Source organism: Ochotona princeps, chromosome 1 (genome assembly GCF_030435755.1).
Source record: "Ochotona princeps isolate mOchPri1 chromosome 1, mOchPri1.hap1, whole genome shotgun sequence".
NCBI classification, from domain to species: domain Eukaryota; kingdom Metazoa; phylum Chordata; class Mammalia; order Lagomorpha; family Ochotonidae; genus Ochotona; species Ochotona princeps.
Window position 1 is genome coordinate 166,964,318 of NC_080832.1, and position 25,348 is coordinate 166,989,665.

At 51.8% G+C, this 25,348-nt stretch overlaps 1 protein-coding gene across 1 annotated transcript in view; it reads right to left on the bottom strand.

Annotated features, from left to right (window-relative positions):
• Window positions 1-7,600: 7,600 nt before the first annotated feature.
• CAGE1 (cancer antigen 1) overlaps window positions 7,601-25,348 on the bottom strand; it is a 38,844-nt gene continuing 21,096 nt past the window's right edge. Inside the window, exons 6-13 of the mRNA XM_058670494.1 lie at window positions 24,844-24,987; window positions 21,177-21,287; window positions 20,191-20,271; window positions 19,903-20,010; window positions 16,724-16,828; window positions 15,439-15,509; window positions 12,102-12,170; window positions 7,601-7,838 (exon numbers count right to left, since the gene is read on the bottom strand). Of these exons, the coding sequence (XP_058526477.1) occupies window positions 7,640-7,838; window positions 12,102-12,170; window positions 15,439-15,509; window positions 16,724-16,828; window positions 19,903-20,010; window positions 20,191-20,271; window positions 21,177-21,287; window positions 24,844-24,987 (888 nt within the window). The 3' untranslated portion in view covers window positions 7,601-7,639. The remainder of the gene's footprint in view (window positions 7,839-12,101; window positions 12,171-15,438; window positions 15,510-16,723; window positions 16,829-19,902; window positions 20,011-20,190; window positions 20,272-21,176; window positions 21,288-24,843; window positions 24,988-25,348) is intronic.

The following is a 25,348-nucleotide window of genomic DNA, read 5'->3' on the forward strand; positions in this document are numbered from 1 at the left end:
GCGTGAGCTGTGCTGGCTGCTGGCCATGCCCAGTCGTCACCAGGCAGGGGAGGGCGGCCAGTGCTGCGGCAGCAGGGAGGCCTCCCCGGGGGCTTGTCCAGTACACACCACCACCGTGCTGTCGCCCCCAGGGCTGCCGACCCTGCTCTGAGGGGCTGGAGCCTCACACAGATGGGAAGGCTTTTCCGGTTTACGAGATTCAAAGTGGACCTGGGCTCCTGGCATGTAATGCATGTTTTTGTTGTATTCATTGGCCGCGAGGCTGAGAGCTCCAAAGAGAAGATGACAGGTTAAGAATTCCCAGATGCCCAGACCACCTGCAGCAGGAGCCGGGAGCCGGGAACTCTGCAGGTGTCCCACGTGGGTGGCGGCCATTGTCAGCACCTTCCCGGAAGCTGGGGCAGGTGAACCCTGGCTCTCTCCAATGGGCGGGGGGGGGCTGCCTCCTCACAAACACAGCCTCCTGTCTGAATTGCTTGGGGACTGGTTTGCCTCCGTCTGCTCCAGGGAGGTTCAGGCCTTTGAGGTCACACTCCTGACTGCCAGCAGGAGCTCAGAAAGTAGTCGTTAAATCCAAGAAGACATGCTGCTGTCACATTATTTTCGCCATAAGTTTGCACTCTAGTTTGTAGACCTAATGAGATCAGAAAACACTCAGTAGAAACCCCCCAAAAAATGCTTATTATTATTTGCAAGCAAAAACTTAAATGCTGGGCCCAGCATGGTAGCCTAGCAGCTAAAGTCCTCACCTTGCATGCACTGGGATCCCATATGGGCGCCAGTTTATCCTGGAAGCCCCACTCTCCTTCCAGCTCCCTGCTTGTGGCCTGGGAAGGTAGTCGAGGATGGTCCAAAGCCTTGGGACCCTGCATCCACCTGCGTGGGAGACCCAGAAGAACCTCTGGGCTCCTGACTTTGGATCGGCTCAGCTCCAACCATTGTGGCCACTTGGGGAATGGATCAGCGGACAGGATCTTCTCTCTCTCCTCCTCTCTGTGTATCTTTCCAATGACTAAAAAACATTTTTTTTTATTCTACATAAAAGGCAGTTACACAGATAAGAAATGTTCCGTCTGCTGGTTCACTCCCCAGATGGCCCCAGTGGCTGTGGCCAGGCTGGTCTAAAGCCAGGAGCCAGGAACTCCATCCGCGTCCGACGTAGCTGCAGGGGCCCAAGTGTTTGGGTCGTGTCTTGGTCACCCCAGGTGTGTTAGCAGGGAGCCGGACTGTACGTGGAGCAGGCGAGACTCAGACCTGGGCCATCGGGGATGCCAGCGCCGCAGGCAGAGGCTGCTGGCCCTGCAGCTCCACTTGGCATGGCAGGGAAGCTTCCCAGGGCTGCTGCCCGGCACCTCTGCCCCCGCTTGGCGACAGCCTATAACACTGGAGCCCCAGTGCAGGCGCATGCACACAGCAGGCGCGTTCATGCCAGGGCATGAGCAAGTGAAAGGGTGGGTATGAAGGTGTGGCAGCTGTCTGCGCAGACCCCGCCGGCCCCTGCACCAGGGCCTGCTCTGGGCTTTGTCTGCATGGCTGGTGTGTGGGCTCCTCTTCTCTCCCCAGCCCCCGGGGTGCTGGCTGACCGCATGCGAGTCACCCCCCACCCTGACCATAAAGACGCCCAGCTGCCCGCTCCTTCCTCCAGGCCGGCCTCGCGGCTCGGCTCTGGTCATTGTGGCCACTTGGGGAGTGAACCAGAGGATGGAAGATCTTCCTACAAACCCACTGCTTGCCTGCCCTGACGCTGGCTCTGTCCTCCAGCTACAGTGACACATGGCGTGTGGCCTCGCTGAGGCCTCCACCACTTACCACGTGGACCCTGTCCTCTGCTCAAAGACTTGGGCTTCCAAACTGGCCACTGTGCTCTCCAGCGGAGTGTCCGCTGCTGTCCTCCCGGCTCCCGTGGACACAGCAATACACCTCCATGCTGCCGTGGTGCCTCTCAGCTCCTTCCTCTGCTTAGCTCTGTCTCTGGCCTCTGGGTATATTCTGTCTGGGCAGAACTGAATGGTTCCGTACTGGCTCCTGTCCTCCTAGGTGAATGCCTGCGTCCTTAAGCCGACCACAGCTGCACTTTCTGGGTTGCCCTTTCTCAGCCTGGCTGCCTTCTCCCCACAGCCCTGGGTGCAGGTCTGCCACAGGCTTTCTGACAGCTGCTTCCGTTTTGTGAGGGGGCCTCAAGGTCACTCCCTTTACCAAAGCGTTACGGAAAGAGCTGGACGTCCTGAGATTAGTGGGCAACCCTGCTGTTGGGGTCAGGTGTCCAGGGGTTGCCCTGGAACTGGGCTGATGGCAGTGGGAAGCAGAAGACAAGAATTGAGGCTGTGGCCCCCCGTCGGCAGCAGAGAAAAGGAGCGTGCGTGTTACAACGGGGAAGAATCGGGAGTAACCCATGCAGGCCATGCAAACTATTCAGAGAAAATGTTCCCAGAGGCAAGGCAGATGAGCACTCAGCACAAGTATTATGGAGGTCACTTGTCACAGAAGTCGGGATCCGGGGTTTGGCACCGTGGCATAGCTGGCAAAGCTGCTGCCTGCAGCATCAGCATCCCACGTGGGCCATGCTTCCTGTCCCAGCTGCTCCGCTTCCGATCCCGCTCCCTGCTACTGTGCCTGAAAAGCACAGAGTTAACTATGAACCCAGTTTCTGAAAAATAACTCCAGCCTACATATTTTGACCCCAAGTGTTCTTTCTGCTGCTCCACAGTCTTGCCCACACTATAACTGAGGGAAGGCTGCAGGCAGAGCCCTGACAAAGTCCGATCAAACAAACATCAGTTCGGGTGACATTTCAGCTCTGCTTTGAAAGATGCATGCAATGTGGTGCATGCCCACATTGCTAGAACAGCACCCCTGCTGCCCACCGCCAGCCTGCCATGTGTGTCACAGCACCCCTGCTGCCCACCGCCAGCCTGCCATGTGTGTCACAGCACCCCTGCTGCCCACCGCCAGCCTGCCATGTGTGTCACAGCACCCCTGCTGCCCACCGCCAGCCTGCCATGTGTGTCACAGCACCCCTGCTGCCCACCGCCAGCCTGCCATGTGTGTCACAGCACCCCTGCTGCCCACCGCCAGCCTGCCATGTGTGTCACAGCACCCCTGCTGCCCACCGCCAGCCTGCCATGTGTGTCACAGCACCCCTGCTGCCCTCCGCCAGCCTGCCATGTGTGTCATAGCACCCCTGCTGCCCACCGCCAGCCTGCCATGTGTGTCATAGCACCCCTGCTGCCCACCGCCAGCCTGCCATGTGTGTCATAGCACCCCTGCTGCCCACCGCCAGGCTGCCATGTGTGTCATGCACCCCTGCTGCCCACCGCCAGCCTGGCATGTGTTTCACGGCACCCCTGCTGCCCTCCACCAGGCTGGCGTGTGTGTCACGGCACCCCCACTGCCCTCCACCAGCCTGGCATGTGTTTCACGGCACCCCTGCTGCCCTCCACCAGCCTGGCATGTTTCACGGCATCCCTGCTGCCCACCGCCAGCCTGCCACGTGTCACGGCACCCCCGCTGCCCCCGCTGCCAGCCTGCCACATTTGTCACTGTTAGGATGGTCTTTCAAACATGCCCATCTGACCACATCAGTGCTCTGTGTGCAAGTCTTTAGATTCGCATCAGGCTCAGGTTCCCATCTCTTAGCAGGCCTGGACCGTTTGGAACGGCTGTGTTCTAGGCACTGCCTGTGGTTTGGGGAAGGAATGGTTTGGGGTCTCCCCAAGCATCATAGGCTCTCCCTGCCCTTTTGTCTGGGGGACACACTGCCAGCAGAGGGGAGGAAACTGTCACAGAGTCCGTGTGGGTGGGGACGGCCACGCATGGCCTTAGCACAGCCTGGGTAACTACCTCCCTCAGGAGGTAATGTCTACCCATGTTCTTCACCTAATTTTTCTCCGGGTCTGTGGCATCTGACACAGAACCTGTCACGTGGCTTAGTGAAAGTCATTACTGTTTATTGCAAGAAAGACTGGGGCAGATTCGGCGTCCTTGAGTGTCGTGCTGAGGGAGGCACGTTTGTTCTCAGACAGCCTGTGGGTGAAAGATCACAAACGTCTCATGAGACGTGTTCATCACTCCACACAGTGCTGGCTGCAGACAGCCTGTACCTGTTCCCACAGTGCTGCCTGCAGCCTGTGCCCGTCCCCGCAGTGCTGCCTACAGCCTGTGCCTGTCCCCGCAGTGCTGCCTGCAGACAGCCTGTACCTGTTCCCGCAGTGCTGCCTGCAGCCTGTGCCCGTCCCCGCAGTGCTGCCTGCAGCCTGTGCCCGTCCCCGCAGTGCTGCCTGCAGACAGCCTGTACCTGTTCCCGCAGTGCTGGCTGCAGCCTGTGCCCGTCCCCGCAGTGCTGCCTGCAGACAGCCTGTACCTGTTCCCACAGTGCTGCCTGCAGCCTGTGCCCGTCCCCGCAGTGCTGCCTGCAGCCTGTGCCCGTCCCCGCAGTGCTGCCTGCAGACAGCCTGTACCTGTTCCCGCAGTGCTGGCTGCAGCCTGTGCCCGTCCCCGCAGTGCTGGCTGCAGACAGCCTGTACCCGTTCCCACAGTGCTGCCTGCAGCCTGTGCCCGTCCCCGCAGTGCTGCCTGCAGACAGCCTGTGCCCGTTCCCCACAGTGCTGCTTGGACAACCCGTGCCCCGTCCCCACAGTGCTGCTTGGACAACCCGTGCCCCGTCCCCACAGTGCTGCTTGGACAACCCGTGCCCCGTCCCCACAGTGCTGCTTGGACAACCCGTGCCCCGTCCCCACAGTGCTGCTTGGACAACCCGTGCCCCGTCCCCACAGTGCTGCTTGGACAACCCGTGCCCCGTCCCCACAGTGCTGCTTGGACAACCCGTGCCCCGCTGCCCGCCGCCTGCACATACTGCAGCATTCACCCTTGTCTCCAAACTGCCTTCCTCCCTGTGACTCATGAGACTTAGAGAATAAGGATCTCTGAGAAGCTGAGTCACTTTCGAAGCACTCCGTGCTTTATTTGAAACCCTGGCGTAGCAGTAACCCACTGCTTGTCTCTCAAAAGTTGAGGTAAGTTATGCTCTAATTCTTTGAGAAATTAACACAATTTATTTCAAAATTCAGACGAGCCTCTTCTTACAGAATTCCTCAACAGCAACCACAGCTTTCCTTGTATTTAGCATTTCCTTTGGTGCCAGACATAGAGCCTAAGAAGATTTTGTTCTTGTGCTAACTACTTTGAGTACAAATTAACTTTGGTAAGGTAAAACAGTGTCTTCCTTCCACCTGGTAGCAGTTACACCCGCCTGGCTGTGGGATTCGGCGCAAGGGTCATTTGTCTTTCTGCTGCATGTCACAACTCGCGCTGCTTTGACTCAGCACTGTCACAGCGGCCGTGACCAGGGTTTGCACCTGAGGGGCCAGGCCTCCGCTTCCACCTGTGTTTGTGTTCCAGAGGACTTCAGTGTCTTTTGATGGTGTGAGGAAGAGCCTGCCTGCCTGGAAAGAAAAAGGATGTCCTGCAGGGGAAACAAAAAGTCGAAGCGCATCACTGAAACCGTGAGTCAGGTGCAGGCGTTGTGGGTTAAGCGCCTCCCTGGGACACTGGCACCCCACATGGGACCGCCGTGTTGGAGTCCTGGCTATCCTGCACTCGCATCCCGCTTCCTGCTGGTGTGTCTGGGAATCTGCAGAGTGCAGCCCCCGTGTCTGGGTTTCTGCCACCCATGTAGGATACCTGGATTCTGCTCCTGGTTTCCGGCTTTTGCCTGCCCTGCCCTGGCTGCTGTGGACATTCTGGGGGTGAACTAGTACACAGAAGACCTCGCCTTGTATCTCCCTTTCTCTGTGTCATCATTCTGTCTTCCAAATACAATTCAGAGAGAGAGAATTCCAGAGTAAGCGGGAACAAAGCACTTTGCCAGTTAGGGTAGGATACGCTTATGTCAGATTGTTCACAATACAGATCCAAGGTAGTTGCAGTTCTCTGGCATGTAAAACCTGTTCCCATGGTTTTAACACGTCATTAGTATGGACTGATCTAGGTAGTATACTTAGTAATATGCCTCCTCCTGGAGCAGGCCTTGTGGCACAGAGGCTGAGTTACCAAGTTCAAGTCCCAGCTCCTCCATTTCCCATCTAGCTTCCTTTTGCTGTACCTGTGGAAGCAGCAGCAGACTGTGCACGTGCTTCGGCCCCATCACACAGATGGGAAACCTGCCTGAGCGCCAGTCCCCGGGCTCCGGCCTGAGCCAGTCCGAGCCAGCCCAAGCCAGCCCAAGCCAGCCCGAGCCAGCCAGAGTCAGTCCGAGCCAGGCCGAGCCAGGCCGAGCCAGTCCGAGCCAGCCCAAGCCAGCCTCAGCCAGCCCAAGCCAACCCGAGCCAGCCCAAGCTGCCGTGGGTACCTGAAGAGCAGACAAGACAAGGTCATGCACAGTCTCTCTCTTTCTCTCTCCTTGTGTATATGTATCTCCCTCTGTTAATTCACCCAGTAAAAATAACAAGTATTTAAAAGAATGATTAATGTTTAATTTTCAGTCTTTTAAAAATCCAAATAACATCATTTCTCGGCCTGTTGCCTAAGATCAAGTGTAAAATCCAAAAAACTTATATTTCCTTAAAACCATTTAACACCTATAAAGCAAAGGAAAAATGTTTTTAAGTCTGTGGGGAAGATGAGCATTCATTCACGGAAACTCCTTCAGAGCCAACCCTTGATCACATATGGTGAAAAGAGTAACAAGAATGTACAAAGGTAGATGGGCCGCATGGATAACGCTCACACTGGGTCTTAGGCATTTGTAGGGCTTTTGTTTATTGATTTGAAAGAGGAAGAAATAGAGGAAAAGAGAGATGTTCCTCTCCTCCGATTCACTCTCCAAATGACCACAGCTGTTAGGTCTGGAAGGTGCAGGCAGGAGCCAGGCACGTGGGCCACGACCTGCTGCCTCCCCAGGGGCGTTAGCAGGGTGGGCGGCAGGACCCAGACGTGTGGGCCATGATCTGCTGCCTCCCTGGGGGCGTTAGCAGGGTGGGCAGCAGGGCATGTGGGCCACAATCTGTTGCCTTCCCAGGGGCATTAGCAAGGGGCTGGGTTAGAAGCAGAACAGCTGGCATTCAAACCAACACTTAAGCTGGAAATGCATGTCTCAGATGGCAGTGTAACCCTCCGTGCCACAATGCCACCCCCTAAGTCTGTGTTTCAATCTTTCTCTTACCAAGGAACACTAAGAGGAGCGAAGCTGGAAGATTTTCATCTTCCTGGATCTGCTTGCCAGCTGTCAGATTATAGAAAAATATAAAGCAAGAATGTGAATGAAGACCTGCCTCACAGGTGGTGACATTCCACTGAGGGCATAGCAAGCAACTGGTGATAGTGTCCAGGTGGGCACAGTGGAAGGTGCCCAGGTGCCAGGAGACGTGTTCGGCAGAGGTGGAAAGGCTGAGCTGGGCCTGGCTGTGCTCTCTGCCCCCTGGACTCTCAGGGACTTGTTCCCCTGTGCACTCGGCAAGTGCCATTCTCTGGCTTCACTGACACCAGGCCAGTGGGGCCTCCTGACCTTGAACCACGAACCTCCAAAATGGGAACTAAAATAGCAGCCTGTTTTAGATATTTACATTACAGTGGCAGGAAACTAATATAGATACAAAGGTTTTTCATCATGCATTTTCCATGAGTATCTCGAAGACTCCTTGTGCTATCTTTCATGACACAAGAGCTTAGGGATACCAAGATGAAAATGAGACGTTCCTACATTCAAAGTCAAGTCCAAGACTTGCAGCAGAGAACAGTCGGGACGGGCCACAGGTGCTGTGCTGTCCAAGGGGACAGTGTACCCTCCATGGAGGGAGCAATGGGGGACAGGAGAGTGACGGCGCCGATGCCGGCACGTGGTTCTGAGTGGGAAAAAAGGAGCTGAGGATTATACGAGTAGGTAAGAAAAGCTGTTCAACTGGTAACAAAAAGGTGCAGAAATTAAAAAGTGTGTTTAGGAAACTGCAACTGAGGGCCTGGCATGGTGGCTCAGTTGGCTAATCCAGCACCTGCAAGCACTAGCATCCCATATGGGCACTGGTTCATGTCCCGGCTGCTCCACTTCCCATCCAGCTCCCTGCTTGTGCCTTGGGAAAGCAGTGGACACGCCCTGGGAGATGCAGAGGGGACCCTACACCCGCATGGGAGACCTGGAGGAAACTCTCAGATGGGCTCAGCTCCAGCCACTGCAGCCACTTAGGGAGTGGACCAGCAGATGGAAGATCTTTCTCTCTGTACTTGTGTGACAGGAAATGAAGGCAACAGCTGGAGCACAGAGGACGTCTCGAGCCAGCTTAAAGAGCTGGGGTACAAGACAGAGGACATCTCGGGCCAGCTTAAAGAGCTGGGGTACAAGACAGAGGACGTCTCGGGCCACATTCTCTTGAACCTGATGAGGGACCATTTGGGCGGGGGTGTGTGTGTGTGTGTGTGTGACAGAACTCCTACCTGGCTGTTAGAAAATCACCGGTCTCCCTGTGGAGGTTGGAGGTGACCATGACAGGGCAGATGGAAGTTATGGGGCTTGGTGTGAGGCAGTGGCAGTGGGAAGCGAGTCAGGGGAAGCAATACAAGCAAAGGTTCAGAGGGAAAGACTTCCCGCCACAGGACAAGCTATGAGAGGGGCAGAGAAACCCCACCTGAGAACAGAGCGAGGGGAAGCCGCACATTACCGACATGGAACTTCAGGAACTTACAATTCACCTTGCGGTACTGTTACATTACACAGGAACGACCTTCCGGTTGGGGCGCCATTGCTGTGGAGTAGTGCCAGCATCCCATTGGAGCACAAGTTCCAGCTGCTTCATTTCCAGCCCACTCCCTGCAATGTGCCCATGAGATCAGCAAGATGACCCAAGTACACGGGCCCTGTGTCCACACAGGAGTCTCAGGAAGCTCCAGTCTCCTGGCTTCAGCCTGGCCCAGGCTTGGCCAGTGTGGCTGTTTGAGAGTAAGCAGGCAGAAGTTCTCTCTCTCCCTCCCGCTCTCTGTCTCTCCCTCCTTCCCTCTCTCTCCCTCTGGCTCTCTCCCCCTCTCTGTCTCTCTCTCCCTCCTTCCCCCTCTCCCCCTCTCTGTCTCTCCCCCCTCCCCCTCTCTGCCTCCTCTCCTTCTCTCTCTCTGTATCACTGCCTTTCAAATAAATAAATCTTAAGGGCCCGGTGGCGTGGCCTAGTGGCTAAAGTCCTCGCCTTGAACGCCCCGGGATCCCATATGGGCGCCGGTTCTAATCCCAGCAGCTCCACTTCCCATCCAGCTCCCTGCTTGTGGCCTGGGAAAGCAGTCGAGGACGGCCCAAAGCTTTGGGACCCTGCACTCACGTGGGAGACCCGGAGGAGGTTCCAGGTTCCCGGCTTCGGATCGGCGCGCATCGGCCCGTTGCGGCTCACTTGGGGAGTGAATCATTGGACGGAAGATCTTCCTCTCTGTCTCTCCTCCTCTGTGTATATCTGGCTGTAATAAAATGAATAAATCTTAAGTAAACAACAACAACAAGATGGCCTTCCAGGCACAGGCATTAGGCCCAGCAGTCAGGACGGCATGTAAACCAGCGGCATCCCCGATCGGCGTGCTGGCCTTGACCCCTGACTCCAGCCCCGGATTCCAGATCTCTGCCAACTGAGACCTGGGTGGCAGCAGTGTGGCTCAACAGAATGAGTCCCCGCGCCCATGTGAGCCATCAGGATGGAGTTGTTGGCCCCTAACCTCACCTCTAGTCATGGGTGCTGTGGGTATCCGGGGAGTGAACCGGAAGATGCACACTTGTAGGCCAATGCTTTCTCTCTCTCTCTCTCTCTTTCTCTCTCTCTCTCTCTCTCTGTGTAGGCATGCCTGTTTCTCAAATTAACAAAAATTAAAAAAAAAAGATGGCCTAGCACCGTCCCAGACTTCAGATGATGTTTTTAAATCTTGGTGTGCTGCACATTTCCTATCTTCTATTGAAAATAATGGAAAAGGAAGAGAAGGACTAAATTAATGAACACAGTGAACAGTCTTTAGCATGTTTCCCCTTTGCTCTCGAAGAGAAATAGCTGTTTAAGAGAATTACAAGGACCTACAGAATTAAGGGTTTTCCATAACATCTGGGTCATTCTCACTGCATTTACATAAACATAGTGAGCCACGCCCCATCCCATATGACACCCTCACAGGCTGTCTGGGAAATACTTCTCTATTTCTCTTGGAAACTCAGATTAACATAAACATCTTCCATCTCTTTTTTCTCTTCCCAAATGGCCCCCGTTGTTGGAGCTGAGCAGATCTAAAGCCATCTAAAGCCCCTCCAGGCCTGCCATGTGGGGACAGGGTCCCAAGGCTTTGGGCTGTCCTCAGCTGCTCTCCAGGCCACAAGCATGGAGACGGACAGGAAGTGGAGCAGTCGGGACATGAACCAGCATCCCTATGTCTATATGGGATTCTGGTGCTTGCAAGGGAAGGATTAGCCATTTGAGCCATTGCCAGGCCTCTGCCCAAACTTTTTCAGGGTGAGGTTGTGACTGCGACTTGAAAACATAATTAATTTCCTGGAAAGCGACGGACTAGAGGCAGAAGCGACACCTGAGACGATTCCCACCAGTCCCACTCGCAATGACATTGGGAACACGATTTCGGGAACACCCAGAGGTGGTCTGGGCTCAGCCAGGCAACTGGAGGCTGCCGAGCCGGGGGCTGAAGGCTCTTGTAGGTCCCGCGTTTGCTCCTGGGAAACGGGCCTTGACAGCCTCTCTGGTCCGTCGCAAGGCCTTCAAGGCCAGTCCAAGGCCACACACAGGCCCTGTCCGAGACGTGCAGAAGGCTGAAACACGTGCGAATTTATATGCAAGTGTTTGACAAAAACATCCAACAGTTTCTTTCCACAAGCATAGACGATCCAGACTCAGTTTAAATGAGCATCAGTTGAATATTTGTGACACACCAAACATCAATGGAAACCAATAAACAAGGAAGTAACACCTCTCACTGAACTCAACAAGACAGGTTTCTCACCCCGTCCTCCCAGGGGACGCCCTGCCCTGGGGTCAGCTTCAGGCTCCCATTGGGCACGCGGCTACGTGGATTCCCTCTCTTCGGAGCTGCCTGTGCAAGGGACCTCTGTCTGGCTCTCCCCTCGGATAATCTGCTATAATTCTCCACAAGGTGGCCACGTGATGCCCCTTGACCCATCCGGTGTTCTCCTCCTGTATGTTAGGATCCTTCAGCCTTGGGCAGAGCCCCGGATGCATGGTTCCTAAGTAACTGTCACATCCATCCTCTGACCAGCCTGGAAAGCAAAGCCACACCTCCAAGACCCTGCCTCTTGCCACCACAGCCTGCGTTGCTCTCTTAGGTTAGGGTAGTGCTGCTACCCCTCTATTTGAATGCATCTGAAGGGCAGAGGGAGCCTCATTTTCCCATTCACTGGTTCCTTTCGCAAATGCCAGCAACAGCCCAGTTTGGGCCGGGCTGAGGCCAGGACCCATCTGCTCCATCTGGGCCCACTAGCTTGGGGCAGGGATCTGGCGCCACAGAAGCTAAGCTGGGACTCCAACATGGGCTGTCCCAAATGTCCACCCTGCCCACCTTTAGGGAACGTTCTTCAAAGTCTCTGTGAGGCTTTACATCAAGGAACCAGAATCCCCTGGGGGACACCACAAAGGATCTCCCCACTTCTCTCCTCTCCACTCTTGCTGGGCTTTAAGGCCAGCCAAGGACCAGAAGGCAGGGCACGCATTGTCTGAAGTGATTCTGTACACGGGAAACATACTTCTCTTCGTGAACTGGGCTATTGGTCCCTAGGGAACAGCATCAGAAAGAAAGGCATTTTATCACCCTGTTGTGTTCACCCACCGCAGAGGGCTTGTGCACAGAGCCTGTGGCACCGGACTCGGAGGCTCGTGTTGCTGGTGTAAGACATGAGATCGAGCAGCAGCCTCGGCTCAGGATCTCTGCGGCATCTCCTGCAGAGGCCACTGCGAGTGCAGGGCTCCGCTCCAAGACTTACCTCACACCTGCCTGACGTCAGCCCAAAAACAAGCACGTTCATAGAACTTAACCTTTTATCGTGAATTGAGATGAGGAGGAAATTCATTATTTACAAATATCATATACTTTGAAGACCTCATTGCTTTTTAAAAGAAGAGAAAACGTACCTTGGTTTTCTGGCACTTTCTCTGGGTCTTCTCACTAAATCTTCCAAATGTTTATTTCTCTCTTCCAAGCTAAAGGAAGAAAGAGTTGAATTTTATGACTAGACTGGAGTTTTCTTTTTTGTAAGATTTATTTTTATTGCAAAGTCAGATATACAGAGAGACAGAGAGGAAGCTATACAGAGAGGAAGATCCTCTGTCCGATGATTCACTCCCCAAGTGAGCGCAATGGCCGGTGCTGTGCAGATCCCAAGCCAGGAACCAGGAACCTCTTCCGGGTCAGCCATGTGGGTGCAGGGTGCCAAAGCCTTGGGCCGTCCTCGACTGCTTTCCCAGGCCACAGGCAGGGAGCTGGATGGGAAGTGGAGCCGCTGGGATTAGAACCAGCACCCATATGGGATCCCGGGGCGTTCAAGGTGAGGACTTTAGCCGCTAGGCCACACCGCCAGGCCCAGGAGTTTTCTACACTAATAGTTTTGCTAGGTTCATTGGAAAATTTGAGCAGCTTAAGCGCAAATGGTGGTCTAGGACTCTACACAGCACACGCCAGTTTATTACACTGGCACTGCTCAATTCTTTGGAGCTGCTCAAAGTTTTTATCTATTTTACTCTCTGTACAGGCTGTTCTAGCGGTAAAGAAATAGGCAGTAGTGGGCCTGGTGGAGTGGCCTAGCGGCTAAAGTCCTCGCCTTGAAAGCCCCGGGATCCCATATGGGCACCGGTTCTAATCCCGGCAGCTCCACTTCCCATCCAGCCCCCTGCTTGTGGCCTGGGAAAGCAGTCGAGGACGGCCCAATGCATTGGGACCCTGCACCTACGTGGGAGACCCGGAAGAGGTTCCTGGTTCCCGGCTTTGGATCGGCGCAGCATCGGCCCAGCATCGGCCCGTTGCGGCTCACTTGGGGAGTGAATCATTGGACAGAAGATCTTCCTCTCTGTCTCTCCTCCTCTGTGTATATTTGGCTGTAATAAAACGAATAAATCTTTTTTAAAAAAAGAAATAGGCAGTAGTAAATACATAAACGACCAATGCTATTCTCTGGTGGTTTATAAATTGGCTTGGCCCAGGACTGACTTTTGCAGCCATTTATAGTGAATCAGCGGATGGAAGATCTGTCTGTCTCTTCCCCTCGCTCCGTAACTCTTTCAAAATAAGTAAATATATCTGAAAAAGACAGACAGAAAGGGAGAAAAGAAGGGAGGGGAAAGGAAGGAAAGGGAAAACAGACATAGTTTGTATCATAATGCAATATTATTCGGGCACAAAAATGTAATGTTGCTGTGGCACACACACACAGAAGATGAAGTGTTGCCACTCACAACAGCATAGATGCAATGGGCTATCACTATGGTAACTGAAATCAGCCAAGCACAGAAAAGTCAATACTGCCTGATTTCACTTCATGTGGAGTCTAAAACAAAGGAGATCTCATGAAATTAAAAGAAATAACAGTGGTTACCAGAGCTTGGGATGGAAGGCTAACTAATGGGTACTAACTACAGTTAGAAAACAGTCAGAAGCTCTGGGTGACACGGTACGGATGGCTCTCCAGCATGTAAATATGACGAGGGGCAGGTGTTTGAGGCCACAGTGAAGACGCTGCTCGGGGTACCCTCATCCCAAGCCCTGGCACTGCGCCTGGCACCACGCCTGGCATGCTTCTGACCCTGCCTTCCTGCGGGCGCACACCCCGGAAGGGAGTGTGACTCCCTGCCATCCAGGTGGGAGTTCTGGCCTCCCAACTTTGGACTGCCTCTGCTTGGCTATTCCTGGCATTTAGAAAGTGAACCAGTAATTAAAGATTCTCTATGTGACACTCGCAGAAATACTGTGTGTTCCCTTAAAAACAAAACAAAACAAAAAAGCCCAGAGGATAGGATTGTGAAACATCCCATTCTAGATATATTGACCCTCACTGGACATTCTCTAATGTATGCCTGTGTTGAAACATCCCATTCTAGATATATTGACCCTCACTGGACATTATCTAATGTATGCCTGTGTTGAAACATCCCATTCTAGATATACTGACCCTCACTGGACATTCTCTAATGTATGCCTGTGTTGAAACATCCCATTCTAGATATATTGACCCTCACTGGACATTCTCTAATGTATACCTGTGTTGAAACATCCCATTCTAGATATATTGACCCTCATTGGACATTCTCTAATGTATACCTGTGTTGAAACATCCCATTCTAGATATATTGACCCTCACTGGACATTCTCTAATGTATGCCTGTGTTGAAACATCCCATTCTAGATATATTGACCCTCACTGGACATTATCTAATGTATACCTGTGTTGAAACATCCCATTCTAGATATATTGACCCTCACTGGACATTCTCTAATGTATACCTGTGTTGAAACATCCCATTCTAGATATACTGACCCTCACTGGACATTCTCTAATGTATACCTGTGTTGAAACATCCCATTCTAGATATATTGACCCTCACTGGACATTATCTAATGTATGCCTGTGTTGAAACATCCCATTCTAGATATATTGACCCTCACTGGACATTATCTAATGTATACCTGTGTTGAAACATCCCATTCTAGATATATTGACCCTCACTGGACATTATCTAATGTATACCTGTGTTGAAACATCCCATTCTACCTCACAAATATGGACACAGTTTTACATATATTGTATTTTGCAATTTTAAGTATTTTAAAATTAAAAAGCAAAATCCAAAGCATGTGAATAGAAAAATAACCTGTGAATACATCTGGAGAACAATAAATAAATACTATTGACTTATTAATGTGAAAAGGTAGACACAGAGTGGGAGCCAGAGCGCCAGTCTCTCCACTTGCCTGTTTCCATCCCGGACAGCTGCAATGGCTGCAGCTGGTTTGGTCTGAGCCCAGGTCTCTGGCACAGGAGCCAGCAGTGTCAGGCCAGAGCGGGGGCAGGAACCCCAGCCTGGTGGCCACTGGTAGCAGGAAGTGGGACGGGAAGCGGAGCGGCACTGAGCGGGGGCAAGGGCACCTCGCAGGGTGCTCCCACCTGCCCAAAGCATGTGTCGTTATTTGTGCATTTCTGTACTTTGTGAACAAAACCTAGCTGCTATGTCCATGTTCTCTAAACATTTTAGATGCTTTTAATTCCTTCACCATTCCTTAAATATCAGAGGGTGCTCTAAGAAAGGAAGTGGAAAATCCGCTCTTTGACTCTTTAAGCAGCCCACACACAACTGCCTTCATGAAGAATGCCCTCAATTTATAAAACTGCACATTCTCCCTTTTTGCAGGAGTCTGATAAAATGAACTTAGAAGCCAGGAGGTAAAATGGCCCCGAGATTCCGCAGCGAGCTCTCTTACAGTGCGATCTGGGAGCGAGAGCTCTGCAGCCGCTGGTCCGCACACTGGATGATCTCTTCGTACGACGTGACCTGAAAATAAGCAGTCCAGGCAACTCTCCTGGGGTGAACTCCAGACGGTGACTTAGCTCTAGGTTTTGCTTTCACAAGAACTGTAAGTACAAGTTCTGTTATTTGGCTACCATCAGTGTAAGTTTTACAGGAGGAGGAGAAACAATGGAGCAACAGCACGCATGCCTGTTCAGCATGCAGACAAGCAGAGGCGCCCGAGGAGACGCCCATGGTGAGCCGGCCGCCAGCCAGTTGTCTCCCACACAGGCGGTGTGTGGCCACCAGCACGCACTCTGTGTGGTTGTGGTCAGGGAAGCTGCTTTGGAGATGAAGAACTACAGAGAGAAGGAGACAGAGACACAGAAATCATCCATACACTGGCTCACGCCTCAAATGGTTGCCATGGCCAGAGCTGAATCAATCCAGGAGCCAGGACCCTCCTCCAGGTTTTCCAACTGGGTGCAGAGCCCATGGACTTGAGCCATCCATCTCTGCTTTCTCAGGTCCTAAGTAGGAAGCTAGATTGGAAGTGGAGTAGCTGGGACATGAACAGGTGCCCATATGGAATGCTGGCATTACAGGTGTAAGCTTAGCCCACTATGCCACGGCGTTGACCACTACATCAGTGAGATTTTACACAGATAATCTAGGGGTGGGCCTTTGACGCAGCAGTTAAATCCCACTTGGGATAGCCTCATCCTTTATCAGAACCCCTTGTTTAGATCAAAGCTACTCTGCTTCCACTGGTACTTCTGCTATCACATATCTTAGGACGTAAAGGTTGTCCAAGTATTGGGTTTCTGCGACCATGTAGGAGACCCAGATGGAGTTCCTGGCCCTTGGTTTCAGTCTGGCTCAGTGCTGGCTGCTGCAGGCATTTGGGGAGTGAATCAGGGAATGTAAGATCTCTTTTTCTTTCTGTCTCTCTCATTTAAATTAGATGAAAATAATTTTTTCAAAAACTTTCAAATTGTAAAACCAAGCACCAGCTTGGCGAGGCTTGTGATGACTCTGATGGCAAAGCGGCATCGCCTGGAGCAGAGTGGGGAGATGGGCACACACCGTGTTCCTGCCCGTGCCCGGCTAACAGGCTCCCAGAGGCCGTCCGCATGTGACCACGAGGCCAACGGAAAGCGCCTCGGCATCCCTCCGAATCTTTTTGATTTCAAAATTCTCTTATTGTAATGCCCGGCATAGTTCTTCAAAGGCAGATAACTCGGTAAGGAAGTTTGTACCTTATTTATTAAGTTGCCTAAATATCTTTGATACTTGTCATTTTCTTCCATGAGTCTGCTGCAGTGGTCTTCTTTCGACTCCAGAAGGTTTCCTAATCTTGTGATCTATGGAGAAACACAGTACAGATACCAACCCCAAACTGCCGGTTGCTAAGAACAAAGAACAGTCAGCTTGATTCCACGCTAACATTCCTTTAACCTGGGTTGTCAGACACACAAAGCCTGAGATGGTATGAGCCGGATCCTGGTTAGACTGCACTTCCAACAGATGAAGAACCGTTATGGTGGGTTTTGAAGCAGCTTTGCAAATAACTGGACACCTGTCAGTGCACACACATGTTCAGCAGCCCCTAGCCCCACTCCCTCCCTCCCACGCGGAACGCACACTAGGGCATAGGTGATCCTCCATGAAACAGCACTCCTGTTCAGCTTGATGATTCCTTTTGGCAAACAGTCTCCCTTCTGCAAATGCCTGCAAGTTTTCTTCCTTTTTTCCCCTTTATTAAAGCTTTATTTATTTGGGGCCAGTGTGGTCACTTAGCAAGTTAAGCCCCCATCTGCGGCACAGGAATTCCATATGGACCCCTGTTTATTGTCCCAGCAGTTCCACTTCTGATCCAACTCCCTGTTTATGGCCTGAGAAAGCAGCAGTGTGTAAACCAGGTCCTTAGGCCTCTGAAGTCATGTGGGAGACCCGGAAGAAGCTCCTGGCTGTGGATCAGCTCAACTCTAGCAGTGTGACCATTTGGGGTACGAATTAGTGGATGGAAGATCTATTTCTCTGTCTCTTCTTGGTGACATTTATTGAGTAGAGAGAAAGAGAGAGAGAGATTCCACATGCTTGCCCACATCCCAAATGGCTACAATGGCCAGGGCTTGGCCAAGTCAAAGCCAGGAACTTTATTTGGGTCTCCCACATGAGTGGCAGAAGCCCAACTACTTGACCTTCTACTGCTGTATTAGCAGGGAGCTGGATTAGCAATGTAGCACCCAGAACTTGAACCAGGGCCTGTACTTGTAGCCACTGTGCCACAACACTAGTACCATGGCTGAAAAACAATTTTTTAAAGATTTGTTTTATTCATTTGAAAGGCATTGTTACAGAGAGAAGAAGAAGGAGAGAGAGAATGAATCTATCTACTGATTCACTCCCAAAGGGCTACAACAGCCAGGGGTGGCCAGAATGAAGCCAGAAGCTCATTCTAGGTCTTTCACGTGGGTGCACGGGCCCGAGCACTTGGGCCATCTTTCACTGCTTTTTTCAGGCCATTAACAGGGAGCTGGACTGGAAGTAGCGTAGCTGGGACTTGAACCAAATCCAGGAGCCAGGAACTTCATTTGGGTCTCCCATCTGGGCAGCTGTTGGCTGCTACCTGCCACACACTGCCAGAGAGCAGGACTCACCCAGGCACCTGGCACTGTGGGGCATAGGCATACCAAGCTGGCCTTTCCGCTGCTGTGGGTGCCCATCCTGTACCCACTGAAATGAAGGATTTACTACTATTTGACACCCAGGCCGAGTTCCACCTCCCAGAGCTGCCCTGCTGCGTTTCACACACTGCATTTGCTCCATCATTGAGTCTGTCATCGTCGAATGTGTGAGTGCCTTTCCCCTGCCCTCCTTCTTTCTGCTGACTCCAATGACCGCAACTCCCCACCTTCTGGATTTGTCGCCAGACTGTCGCTCAGTGCGTCTCTGTGTCATCTGGGTGAGCACTTCCTGTCCACCACTGGCTTGGCCCATGGGGCAGCAGGCTCCCCCTGCCCCGACTCATGGCTCACCTGTCGTGGGGCTGAGACTCACTTATCGCAAGGTCCCTGTCAGTCTTGCACCTAAAGGTTTCCTAACCATTACAGTGCTAGTTGAGATGACCTGTTTTATCCACTGGATGAAAATGCACACCATCTTCTGCCTCGAACAGCTCCCATCCTGCAGGGAGGCACCCTCCCTCATAAGTTGTTTGCTTTTTCTGAGATGCAGATGGCACATCAGAGCCCAAGTGCCTCCTGAAGACCGCATGGTTCATCTGACGCTGTCCTCTGCCTCACGGTTCTCACCCCAGCTCTCACTGTTGTCACTGTGATTCCATCACTGGGGCCTGCAGCCCAGCAGGTGCTGATGACTGAACGCTCTCTGCTCAAACGCTTCGTCTCCGACATCCATCTCCTTCACAAAGTCCTCCCTTATTCACACACTTGGGACTCGTCTCTTTCTCCTCTTACTTATTTCTAAGATTCATTTTGGGGCTGGGGCTGGGGCTGAGTTGTAGGCTAAGCCTCTGACTGCGGTGTTGGCATCCCATATGCCTGGCTGCTGCATTTCCCATCCAGCTCCCTGCTGATGTGCCTGGGGAAGCAGGAGAGGATGGCCCTAGAGCTTGGGCTCCTGCACCCATGTGGGAGACCCGCAAGAAACCTCTGCTTCTTCCCCACAATGCTGGCCCCTCTTTTTCCTCTGGAACCCCAGACTTTGGTAAACATCTCCTCTGTTAGCTGCAAGCACTGCATGTCCCTTCTAAAACCTTCACCTTATTCCTTAAAAACAAAACTTAACATTTTCTCTCCTAGAATTCTTAGAAGCAGGACTTCAATTCAATTTGGCTTTCCACCTTTACGGCGGTAGCACTGCTTAACCTCTTGTGGGAAGTCAATAATCACTTACTGAATGAAAAAAATTAAGGAATTGGAAAAGAGAAAATCTTTGATCCATAGTTTTTTTCTTTCCCCTTAAGAATGAATAGGTGTATAATAAATTCAGAATAGAATGTGAATACATATTTCTCATCACGCTGAGATCCAACTGGACTGTGAACCTGTAACTATGCAGACACCAGAACATACTCCCATCCTCCCAATTTGTCTTTGGACCGCTCCAAAGTCACCTTCGTTGAGGCTGTCACACCAACTGCCAGGAAAGCATGCATGCCCACGTAAGTGTGCTCAGCTGTTACAGAAAACAGGACGTACCTTGTCATGTGCAGTCTGAAACAAATCCGAGTGCAGGAACCATATGGACAATATTTAAGATCTCAAAAGTGAGGGAGAGACGTTCTGATACCATGGCCGTGTGGGACTATTTAAACAAGCCAATTTTTGGAAGGTTAATTATTTCTTACACTTGCTCACAACACAGGGCTGTGTATAAAAATGATGCAAAGGCTAACGAAGGCCTTTCTTACCAAGAAATCAAGCTCCTTGTTGAGGCTGTGGTGCTTCTCCCGCGTGGTCCCCAGGAAGACAGGCAGGTCTCTGACACGCTCGGCCCCACTGGGATCCAGGTCCGTGACCTGACATAGCACACACCGGAGCTCACTCCTTGCAACTTCTCAGAGTAAATACATTAGTGCTTTAAAAATCAAACAACGAGTAATGGCCAGGACCACAGAAGTGAAACTTTGAGCCAGGATGTCAACACATTTTCCAAAAGAACATAAATAATTGAAACTGTATTTGTATGTGAAACTCACCTCAAAGGCATGATCTTGAAATGCCTTCTCGTTAGCAATGATCTCTCTCAAGGTGGTGATTTTGTCTTTATGTTTCAGTAGCTACGGGAAAAAAAAAACATTTTGCATTTCAGAGGAGAAACAAAAGCTACACTCCAGTTCATGATGAAACTGAACGACTGAGCACGTGACTTGTCAAATGACACAGAGTTTCCCGCAGATACACTGCTTGGTAAGAGGATTCACACAGCAGACCTGGCACTCCCAGGCTCGGACAGGCCCGCCAAGGCTGCCCTTGGACCTACACCTGCACACTACAATTGTGGGCAGGCTTCCACTACTCCCTGAGCGCCATGGCTCACTGGGCCTACCCACTGGCCCAAAGTGTATGGCTTATGCAAAGCACCTCCCATCCTTTGGGGGTCTGGAGTGTCTGGTACAATGCTCACAGAGGGACCAATGTGATTAGCTCCAAGAAAACTCCCAGGCACACTCAGCACTGGATGACTTTCCCTGGCAGAGAATGCCACAGTGACCCCTAGGCTCCTGGGGCCGAGTCTCTGTCCTTCAGGACTGTGCCCGTGGGCCTCTCCCTGAGCTGTGTCCACTGAAGTGACCCCTCAGGCTCCTGGGGCCGAGTCTCTGTCCTTCAGGACTGTGCCCGTGGGCCTCTCCCTGAGCTGTGTCCACTGAAGTGACCCCTCAGGCTCCCGGGGCCGAGTCTCTGTCCTTCAGGACTGTGCCCGTGGGCCTCTCCCTGCACTGTGTCCACTGAAGTGACCCCTCAGGCTCCTGGGGCCGAGTCTGTGTCCTTCAGGACTGTGCCCGTGGGCCTCTCCCTGAGCTGTGTCCACTGAAGTGACCCCTCAGACTGCTCAGCGAGGGGCAACACAATAAAGCAAATCTGACTCTCACAAAAAATCCGATTTTCAGGAGTTGCTCTTTTTTTAAAAAAAATTTCTTCATATAACGTACAGAATTTTTAGAATTAAGAACGAGTACAGCACCTCTTGATCCAAGCTTTTGTTTTTAAGATGGAAGCTCCTCAGTATCTGCAGCATCACATCGCTCACTCTCGCGCGCTCTCTCAAACGGTCAGCGTGGGGACTGACGAAGTCCTGAGGGAAGTAGTTTGGAAAACCGGATTGAAAGACTGTCACGATGTTAAAGCGGGGGGGAGAAACTGCAAGTGAAATAACCCTCCACTGCAAAACGCATGGCCAAACCCGAGCGGCCGAGGCCACGGCAGGCTCTCTCTCGAGCTGTTCTTCCCAGGACATCAAATCGAGGGCCATGAGGGAAGGGCTCCTGTTGGCTCACAGGTGCCCTAACAGTGCAGTTGCTGGCAAGGTGACCTGCAACTGCAAGATCTATACAGGCTTACACGTTCACATATTTATACCCTCCACACCTTAGCCCAGCCAGTGCACAAATTCAAATGTTAAACAAATTGCTTTATCTGACTATGAAACAAGGAGACATCCCAACAACACCAAATTGCAGGTGTTTCAAAGCTACCCAGAACAGAGGTACTTGTATCAGTATATTTAGGGGTCAAGAGAGCATGGTCTCGTATCTTGGTTCCGTCACTTAACCATGTGAGATTTTAGACAGGATACTCAAATACTGAAAAGCAAAGAGAGAGAGAGGGGGGAACAAAGCAGCTCCCACGCAATGGTTCATTCCTCAAGCCCTGTGACGACTGGGGCTGGGCAGCAGCTGAGAGCTGAGAACCCAGTCCAGGTCTCCCATGTGGGCGACAGGGACCCAACCAGCTGCTGCACCCCAGAGCGTGAAGCACCAGGGAGCCAGAAGCAGGAAGAGACCCAGAATGTGAACACAGGTGTCCCACAGGATGAGGACACCCCGACTAGCAGCCTAACTGCTAGGTCACACACACCTGCCCCGTGGGCTTTGATTTGGTTCCCATGCTCAAACAAACAAAAGCAAAAACTGGACCAGGTGTGATGGCTCAGTGGCTAAATTCTTGTCCTGCACATGCCAGGATCCCATGTGGGCACTGATTCGTGTCCCAGCTGCTCCACTTCCCATCTGGCTCCCTGCTTGTGGCCTGGCAAAGCAGCAGAGGATGGCCCAAAGCCTGCGACCCTGTACCTGTATAGGAGACCCAGAAGAAGCTCCTGGCTCCTGGCTTTGGTTAAACAGTGGATGGAAGATCCTTCTTTCTTTTCTTCTCTCTGTATATCTGCCTTTCCAATAAAAAGAAATATTTTTTAAAATCTGAATCTAAAGAATGGTCTAAGGATTGCATGATGTAATACACTAAAATCAGGCATTGTAAACTTCAGTGCCCCTAAAGACAGCTCAGCAAGCCAGCAAATATTTGCCTATTGTTTTTATGGGGTCTTATTTTTTTTAAAGATTCATTTTTTTATTGGAAAGACAAACTTACAGAGAGAAAGAGAGACAAAGAAAGATCTTCCATCTGCTGATTCAATCCCCAGGCAGCCACAATAGCCAGAGCTGAGCCGATCCGAAACCAGGAGCCTGGAGCCACGAGCCTCCACCGGGTCTCCCACACAGGTACAGGGTCCCAAGGACTTGGGCCGTCCTCCACTGCTTTCCCAGGCCACAAGCAGGGAGCTGGATGGGAAGTGGAGCAGCAGGGACATGAACCCATGCCCATATGGGATCCTGGCATGTACAAGGTGAAGACTTTAGCCACTAGGCTACTGCGCCGAGCCCAATACTTACCTATTGTGACCTTAGTCCTGTATTAGGTATTGGAATATAATTATACCATGTCTCGGATGTGGGAGGGTCAGATTTCCGGTGAGGCTTGGAGATACAGAATAAGCAAAGAAACATGTGCTGTGATGGGCTGTGATGATCTGAGAGGTCTCACAGGGAAGCCGCAGCCAGCAAGGAGGCCTGAGCAGATACCTGAAACCCAAGCCAACACGCCGAGAAAGCAAACGGCTGAAGATAGCAGCCGAGGGAAATGGCAACAGTCAGGAAGAACCTGTTCCACATTTAGATTCAGATTTTAAATAGGCATTTATTTTTATTGAATTTGAAAGGCAGAGAGTAGACAAAGAGATCGTCCATCTGTTAGTTCACTCCTCCAACACCTGCAGTAGCCAAGGCTGGGCTAAACCAGGACCGCACCCAGGTCTGTCAAGCTCAGTCCCCATTGCCACAGTAACTGCAGAGTAACACAGGAACACCGTTGCCACAGAAGCACAGCGGCCACGACTCGCCAGACACCACAATGCAAGAGGCAGACACTGAACACAATGACCGTCAGCATCCATACGGCCCTGCGTTCAAACTTTCTAAAACGAAACTTTCAGGGCAAGTGCTAGGGCCAGGACGGGCTGGGGCGGCTGGACAGAGACACCCAACAACATCCGAGAGGGCTGCATAGCTGAGCTGGTTAGATGGAACTAAGCTTCAATACCCACTGACATGTACAAGAGCCAAATGGGATGTGGGACAGACTGGACTGGTCTGCTGCACATACTGGCAAACCAGGACGGGGGCAGGCCTGGTGGGGGTTATTATGGGTCGCTCCGACTAGGCTGCAGCTCCCACTGGTTTATGTGAGGGCTGAGTATGTGCTGGGCAGAATCAGGCTGGACTGCAACACCCATTGGTTCCAGTGGAAGACAGGACTGGAAACAGAACCAACCCAGCAATTGCAACCACCAGCTGATCGGGGTGATAGACTGTGCCGGGCCCTGTGCTTGCTAGAACATACAAGAATCTGGTCTGGGAACACCTCAGACAAAGTTTCTTTGGGGAGCTCCCCAACCAAACTGCCAGACTCAGAACCCTAACCATGAAAAGACAGAGGACAGAACAAGTCAATCAACCACCTCAGCCATATGTTGGCAGCGAAATACTGGGCAAATGGAGACTCTATGATGGACAATGTCAATCAGTGGATTCTTTAACGACCTCTCATCGTGCCTGGAGTGGTGAGACTGACTGCAATTCATAACTGCTGAACTATCAAAACCAACTGAGCAAGAGCCTCGGAGCGTGCCCCACATCAGGGACCTGGGGCGGGTGGGGCTTCTCCCTTAAAATCCCCTTTTACCTCAGATTTATGAAGGAAACAATATGAAACTGTCTTGCCCACAAAAAAATAATTTTTTATTTTTTAAATGCTAGTGCTCAAGAAAATTTGGCTCAAACGAGAGAACAACTCCGCCGACTCACAGCAGCCTTTGCTTGCTCAGTGTGGCTCTCGGACCTATCAGCTGTGTGCCCTTTCTCATGCTCCACTGACCTTCCCAGGCAGCCGCCACTTCCCCCTTGTGGGACCAGAGAGCGTAAGCCACTTGGCAACACAGCCAGGAAGCTGAAGCAGATCTGATCTGAACGTCACTCCTCATGGGGCTGCCCCAAAGCACCTGCACTGCTTTAACGCGGATAACCGAGGCGTGCTACGGGAAAGGATTACGTGACATCTTCATATTCTGTCTCGCTGTCTGATCCTACTATGTTATCATAGACTTGGAGGGATCAGGTGTCGAGGCACAAGATGCAGTGGGGGGGAGAAGGGGGGAAGAGCTGCTTGCTTTAGGGGTCTGTTTGGTGGTCCGCTTTGTTCTTCTCTTCAGATCTTTTTCTGTGTCTCAGGCTTGATTCCACACCCGGTACTTCCTCCCCGTCCACTTAAGACATTCAAACAAACAGCCGGCTTACCTGACACGTGAGAAGGCCCAACATGAGAGCCAGCAGGCTGTGGATTTGGGGGACCAGCTGAGTCCTCTTGGCGTCTGGAGCATCCAGGCTCTCCTGGGCAGATGAGTGAGGCAGGATCACGTGAGAACACATCACTCCTGCATCCTACACACAATTCAGACTTGTCACAACAAAGCACACCTACGTGTCCTCCTAGGAGAGCCGGGGACAGATCTTCCTTACGCTCAGGGATCCACATAGCTTCCTGTTGTCCTCTCCCACTCAAGAGCCTTTCAAGAAGGTTCTATCAACATTTACTGCATTAAAATCACCATACTTACAAACATTTGTTTACTAATTCACTTAATAATACTTATTTTTCAACGTACTTTTTCATTACAAAAGTTAGATTTTCCTGGGGCTGATGTGGCATACCGGGTGAAACTGCCAGTTGTGGTAACAGCATTCTGTAGCTACACTGGTTGAGAAAGTTGGGAAAAGTAACAGGTACTTAGGGGACTGGAAT